Source organism: Mercenaria mercenaria, chromosome 11, assembly GCF_021730395.1.
Source record: "Mercenaria mercenaria strain notata chromosome 11, MADL_Memer_1, whole genome shotgun sequence".
NCBI lineage: Eukaryota > Metazoa > Mollusca > Bivalvia > Venerida > Veneridae > Mercenaria > Mercenaria mercenaria.
Window position 1 is genome coordinate 37,186,106 of NC_069371.1, and position 7,467 is coordinate 37,193,572.

The window sequence follows — 7,467 nt, forward strand, 5'->3', positions numbered from 1 at the left end:
CTGGACAAGATAACTACGCTATTTGTTTGTGTTATAACATTATGTTCCGATAAATGCATTTGTGTTGTATAGATATATTTGATTCGTATACGTTGTATTTTTGGAAGTTGACGTAGTATCTATGGATTACGTTTTACGATTCAGGGCTTGATAAAATATATAGTAGTGGCAACTTGACCGCGACGGTTGACCTAAGGCCATTTATTCATATCGATTATTTCATTGTAGAAATAAGGTTTGGTTAGGGTAGACGTGTATATCTATTATATATTATATGGAAATTAGTTTGTACACAGTGCAGTATCAAAGTTTTACTACTTACATTTGATCAGTTAAAACTCTCCAATACACTAATTTATTTTCACACAAATATATTTCCATTTTCTCGGGCAACTCGTTTTTACGTACACTTCTTTCCAATAATAGGTTCTCTTTATGTGTTATAATACAAATGTCAACTATATAGGAGTTAAATTGCGTCCACTATACCTACAATATTTCTTTTGTTGGGTTTAAAGTCGCACGGACAATATTATAGGTCATATGGCGACTTTCCAGCTTTGATGGTGAAGGAAGACCCCAGATGCCCCTCCGTGAATTATTTCATCACGAGTCGGTACCTTAGTAGAACCATCGACCTACGTATGCTTCCTGGATGGCTTTTTAACATGAAGAATTCAACGACCCGAGTGAGGCTTAAACCCACATCAGTGAGGGCCAAGTGATTTGAAGTCAGCGACCTTAACCACTTACAATAAGAAATAACAATCACTTGGCTGAATTATAATCTATGGTAATTTATTTTTAATAGGGTTTTAAATATGACATAATTAAAAATTACCTTGAAATGTTTAAATAAGGTACTCATAGCCGTTAATACACTGTACATGATTTTCTTAAATTTCTACGAGGCTTTAACAGTTTAAAGGGGATAAAAAAAAAGAATGTCCAATTTGACGATATGCATTGTAAAATGGTAATAGATCTAAATGTGTTACTTTTAATACTGAACATAAATTGTTGGAGTGATAAAGGGCGACAATAAAACAATAGATTCAATAAAACTTTCTATTCTATTCATCAATATTCATGCATTTGACAAGAAATAAGAGAATTATATTTATCGGAAAAAAGAGGATTTAACAAGAAACAAATATATTAGATGCTTAAAACAGATCAGTTTTAGCCGTTAACACTTATTAACATGCAAACTATCTGTACTTTTATTTTCTATATTACAATTGAGACTGAAATAGATAAGAGTATGCGTGACATATTTCTTACACTTAGTCTAGTTAATATTTAATTTCGAAAAAATAAATCAGGTTTAAACACTTGTCTAGATAGAAGTATGTTCCTCTGTTTCGTTAACAAATGTTACTCAATTTACAAAATTGAGAATTTTTTTTATTATTTTTGCAAACAATATGATGACTTTGTTCGGCGTTAAACCCAAAACAAACAAACATATTTATCTTGCCAGATCCCACTAATCTGTTGTAATTACCCCATGAAACGCAGTTGTATGTATACATAGAAGAGAGTAGTAAGTTGTCATTATTTGCCTTTATACCGTTATTGCATGCTTTGGCTGTACTGTCAGACTTTACATAAACTCGTTTGTATAATATTTTTGTCCGCGTTACTAGTAAACTTATATGATCTTATCTGTATTTCTACACTTTTGATGTTTAACCTTACCTAATCCGCCTACATTGTACACGTTGCTTTACGTCAATTACAAGTATTTTAGATTAATAGCTCAAATGTAGTACGAAATGTTTTGTACACATAACTTGTGTCAGAAGTCAGACATATTTCTTTGGACAAGAACGTACAACCACCTGATTATGCAAAAGAAATGCATAGAAGAAAAGGCAAGAGCTCTACAAATCTGTGCAAAATACATCTGAAGTTTAAGACCATCGAAGGAGGAAGTAAAATTTAAAGAAAAAGTTTTTGTGTCAGGGGATGGGCAAAGGTGGTAATGTGGCGGAGGAGGATACTAAGCCCTAACAAACTAATGGTGATGGCAAGGGGAGATTCAAGAAGTAACTGAGTACGGATTATCACATTCTGTACATTGTACATTCTGTCACTATAGTGTCAAAACCCATGGCAACAAAAAGAACTTGTAGTGGAAAGATATAGCGGAGTTACCACTTCAAAACCCAACAACAAACACACTTATATTTAAGATGAAAAAATAAGGTGGATTAGAGAAATAGGTAGGTTGTTTTGGATAAATTGTAAAAAGCTACGATGAATATCAAAAATGCAGTCTCCTTCCCTAGATCGTGAACTATAAACTTGTACAAGACTAACACACACACTCCCTATATGTATGTATGTATGTATATGTGTGTGTGTGTGTGTTTACTTATGAACGTGAATATATGTACGCATGAATGTGTATATGCATCCACGTCAGCACATACACACTAATAGACAAAGCAGAACAAAATGGAAAGTAGGACAATACAACATAGTGAGGTAAACATATATGAGTATTATTAGATACATAGAAATTCAAAATTAATTGATTAATTGCCAAATCGTAAGCGTGTTTTTTTTTGTTTTTTTTGGGGGGGAGGGGGGGGGGGGATTATCACTGACTGCAAACTTTAAAAAACGAATTTGCCTTGAAATCGTTTTGATTCGAGGTACCTCGGTGAAAGAAACGAGATTGTAGATAAATACGAAAATCTAATGATTAGTATCTAAATATATAAAGACAATTTTCTTATGTACTGACGGTCGCTAAACTAAGTTTGATCTGATGTATTGAATTACATGCAACACACATACTGGCTTATAGCGAACCTTGAAAAGGATTTATCAGGTCCTTTTATCATAATTATACATAATTGTACTATAAATTAAGTATTAATAATATTATTACAAAAACTAAACAAAATAAAATACATTATATTGAAAGGATTATCTAAAGTATTATTTGCAAAAATAGCAAAGTTCTAGTCAAATTAATTTGATGAAATCTAACACTCGTCATTTTTTAAACAAAGCAACACAGTACAATTACAAACTAAACACACAAGTTAGAATATTAAAATCAGCCAAACAGTGTTTGTGCAAAAAAAAATCTAAAAGACATAAAACCTTAAACAAGCTGTGAATAATGTGAATATAAAAAGTTCAAATTGTTTCTAATTCTTTTAAACATATACAAAACTTTGATTGTTGAAACTTTTGCAGTTATGTAGCAAAAGCAAAGGTGATTCATAATTACACATGTATTAAACAACGTTTTTATCCTTTTTAAACATTGAACATGCTACTGTATATATTCATTCTCCTTATTCGTTTTATTGAAATTACGGCAATCACTTTGTATTAAACATGAAAGGAAAGGCACTACAACTACGATAACGCTGCTAAGTGATAACGGTCCGCTGTTTTGACGATGCTGTCATGTTATCAGGTAGAAAGCACTTTAGATGACGTCGCAGTTGTTTTGTCTGGTGAACAGAATGGCCTGAAAAGGGATATTACCGTGAAATGCGATACAAAATGTGAATTTTATATAAAAAAAAAAACGTATCAAGAAAAATTAAGAAATCATTTAGTAAAAAAAGAAGTGGTCTTCCAATTGAACATGAATCGTCGCAATAGCAATTAGTGTGCACTGAAAAAGGTAAACTTATTTCTTTAATGTCTGTCTCAAAAATTCAGAAATAAGAGCTCATTTTTGCTTACCACTAATCCAAATATCAGTATGATTCCTATTTATCACTTTCTTCTACTACTACCTCCGTTTCCTCGGCCTTCACGTCACTTTGTTGGCACACGTCGCATTTACTGATGTTTGTTATACCAAGACTTCTTGTAGTATTCAGAGACTGCTGAAGAGATTGATCAAATGTTGTTGTGGTGGAAATTTCTGGAGAAATGCTGTTACCCTTACTATTTATTTCTTTGATCTTTGGATTCAACTGCTGCATTATTGAAGACACAATACTCTGTGCCTGTGTCTGGTGAGGAAGATGTAATTGATCGGGCGATTTTTCGGTTTCTGTGCCTCCATGGTCACGGACTGAGCTCCTGGCCCATATTCTTCTCTGCTTATTACAAACCCATTTATTATTATCGTATCTATATTTTCCCTTCTTAACACCAACTTCCTTACAGATACATCGTGGAAAAAACCCTTCGAGGAAAAGAATAACGGACAGCTTCTGCAGACGACAATGGAGCTTTGAAGCTAATATACCTCCATAATTATTCATAAGATCAGTGCAGGAATTTGACATCATAGCAATCAGTGCATTCAAGAGTAGGATTGTTGTCAACAGCACAAACAAAACAAAAACAAAAATAGCCAGATACGGATGTCGGGCTTGAAACAAAATTCCTAGATCGCCAATACCGAGCATGATAGTCAACATCTTTAGCATTGTTGTACTAAATTCATTAAAATCGTCATCTTCGGTGTCCGCACCTTGCATAATCATATACATTGCTACAGAAAACGCCACAAGAAAAAATGCCATAACAAGGGCGAATTTCAGCATATCTATTACTGCTTTCTGAATCAAAACAGTAAACATACTAAACGCCTTAAAGGTCTGCAGAAAGAACATCATAAGATACCAACCAACAATTACAGCAAAGATCAAGCAGTAATTTTCATAACCCGACAAGGACCCCGAGGCATCGATCGCAGCGATAACGCAATCGGTTATAAGCAGAAGAGAAAATAAAATGAAGTATATTCTGAAAATGAAGTTTGAATACGGTGCGCTAAAATGACGCAAAAGACGTTTCATAGCATTTGAAGATGCCTGGAATTGAAAGCGAGAAATAAGTATTCTTGATATCTCCATAGCTAGACACGATAATCCTAGTAGTAGACCAACAATTGAAACTCCGGTGACAAATGCATTTCTAGTAACAACATAGGCAAATTCAGCTGTATTATTTCGAGATACAGGCCCCGTCAGTTTTGACCTGTACACAGCAGCGACGGAAAGAAGGACCATAACAATTATATGTATGACAAACCAGCCATTGAACCACCATTTATAACTCTTCCATTTTTCCCTAATCACTTCTTTCACAGGCATGAACTCTGCAAACAGGAAAGCGTTGTTCGTTTGGTGATGTACAAGATACTCAAGAACGGATTCATGCTGTTCGTGCTTGATATGCTCTTCTTCGTTTTCTTCAGCGTCTTCTTCTAAGTCCAGGGTCTCTATTTCAGTGATATCATATACTTCCTCATTAAAAAGACCATCGCCAGATTCTCTTGAGTGATAGTCCTGTGATTGAAAAAAACAAAACAAAAAACAGAGTAGAACTTCAGATATGTATCCCAATAAAAGCTAGGACACTGAATAGATTTCCTAGATAGAACAAATAACTCAGGACTCAGGAGGAGGACTCAGTAAATCTTTTCAAGGTACTGACCTCCAGAATGTGGCTAAATTTATCTTCCTTTAAAATTAAAGTTAAGTCATATAATGAATATTAGATAAAAAAAACAACAGATGCCAAAGTAGGGAATACAGGCCGCTACGGCAATAAAAACTTTCATATAGTCTTGATCAATACACCACGGAGGAATACGTATTTAACATTTGGTAGATATAGATAAATATAATAAAGGCAGTTTACCTGGAGTTAAGCGTTACAAACGCCTTACAATTTTCAATGATCAGGTAAGTACAAAAACTAATTCTCATGTGTTTCAATAGCATATAGTTTGTCAGTAATTGAGTTTCAAAGCGTTCTTAGAAATGTTCTTTAATTTTCTGGTACCTAAACCTTTTCATTTTTCTTGTTATACGATCTGGAGGCCAGTGCTCTTAAATATATAAAGATAGGCGGCTGTTTTGGAATGAATAATGATCAATTAAATCAATAAAATTATACACTTTGAGAATGTCTTTGATATTGATATCTGGTTCTAAAGTAATTAGATCAAACATTGCCTCATTTGGATATTTTCATACTTTCAAATGCTTAAATTACTATAAATGAAGACTTTTATATTGCCAGCTTCATTAATATAGACAATAAAATAAAAACATACTTCGCTTCGCATGATTTTTTCAAAAATGCCAAACTGCTGTCTTTTGGCGGCAAGTTGCAAGGGGTTCAGTTTTTCCTTGTTTGTCATCATCAGCAATTGGCGTGCCTGTTTTCTAATTTCCCAATTCTTTTCCTCAAATATGCGATCTGTCGTGAAGAATTTACCATGTAACACGAAGGTTAGCATTTCAAGAACAGCATCGAGTTTGTCTGGCTGTAAGTAAGCATACTTTATCAGTGAATGAACAATGTTGTCACCTTTATCGTTTGTAACATCCAGGCCTGAAGCAAAGTGTTGAAGTACGACAGCAAACACCTCTTTATTGAACTTTAATGCAGCAACACCAAGTGGAGTTCCAGACATCATGACAGTGTTTTGAAATACAGGTCCTACAGCGCAAATGCCCTGTATTTGCTCCTTTGAGAGTCTAACTTCGTTTATTCCATGAAGAGTTCTTGCCATTGTTGACAAAATGTCTATGTCCTCTTTAAGAATAGCGAGATGAACGGGTGTTATTCCTTTATAACCTGCATTGTCTTTAGCAAACACAATCAACTCGGGACACTTAGTTACCAGTATTTGTATTATCTTACCAAGGGTTTTTTCCTGTTCGCTTTCTTTTTCCACATTTATTGACATTGCACGTAGAAGAAGGGTATCACCATTTATAGGACTATCCTCCCGTTTGTCCAACAACGAAATGGCTCTGTGCTGATCAGTAAATGTCCCATCAAGTATTTCGTTGCCAAACAGAAGTCGAAATTTATCCTGACTGTGTACTGTCTGTTTCGACTTTTTGTGTCCGTTTTTGAAAAAATTTTCAAAATCATTTGTTATACTCTCCAACGTTTCAACATCTATCTTGTATTCCTCAGCTCGCGCGATTTTCTCCAACCCTGCATATAGTTTTCGAATCGAATCTCTCCATTTTGAGGACTTAACCTTTGCTAGCGATTTTGGCGTTTGTTCTGTATTTTCCATAACTCATTTAGAATAAACCAAACGGTGGCAGCAGACTACTTCTTGTGATTGCTCAGCTATATAAATACCCTGCAAAATTATAGAACATGTTTGTTCATGCATTTGTAATGCGACAAGTTTGTTGATCGTTATAGCAAATGGCAATCGACTTCTTTGTTGTATCAAATAACTCGAAGGCTAACTCAACCTTAAATGCATGTCTGAACGTGACTAAAGTATAATCGTACCTAAAACACAAACTGAGCCTAAATCTATATGAAATCTGGCCTACATACATTTTTTGCTAATTTCAAAATAACAATAAAGAATATTTTCCAACTGAAAAAAAAAACATTTAAGGGACAGTTACTTTGCATTGTTGTATCTACACCTATTCATCTGAAGTGACGCACTGTGTGAAGTATAATTGTTAAAACTATTGTTCATTGTTATAT

At 34.2% G+C, this 7,467-nt stretch overlaps 1 protein-coding gene across 1 annotated transcript; it reads right to left on the minus strand.

Annotated features, from left to right (window-relative positions):
* Positions 1–1,059: 1,059 nt before the first annotated feature.
* Positions 1,060–7,090, minus strand: LOC123531849 (transient receptor potential cation channel subfamily V member 3-like). Its single transcript, XM_045313129.2, has 3 exons — positions 6,053–7,090; positions 3,718–5,279; positions 1,060–3,496 (listed from the first exon to the last, which is right to left on the minus strand). Exons 1-2 carry the CDS (start codon positions 7,031–7,033, stop codon positions 3,744–3,746), a joined length of 2,517 nt encoding a protein of 838 aa, XP_045169064.2. The 5' UTR covers positions 7,034–7,090; the 3' UTR covers positions 1,060–3,496; positions 3,718–3,743.
* Between the last annotated feature and the right edge of the window lie 377 nt (positions 7,091–7,467).

Coding starts and splice junctions, on each gene's coding strand:
- LOC123531849 (XM_045313129.2), bottom strand. CDS start 7,033: ATGGAAAATACAGAACAAACGCCAAAATCGCTAGCAAAGGTTAAGTCC. Junction 5,280..6,052: donor AAAAAATCATGCGAAGCGAA/GTATGTTTTTAT, acceptor TTTCAATCACAG/GACTATCACTCAAGAGAATC.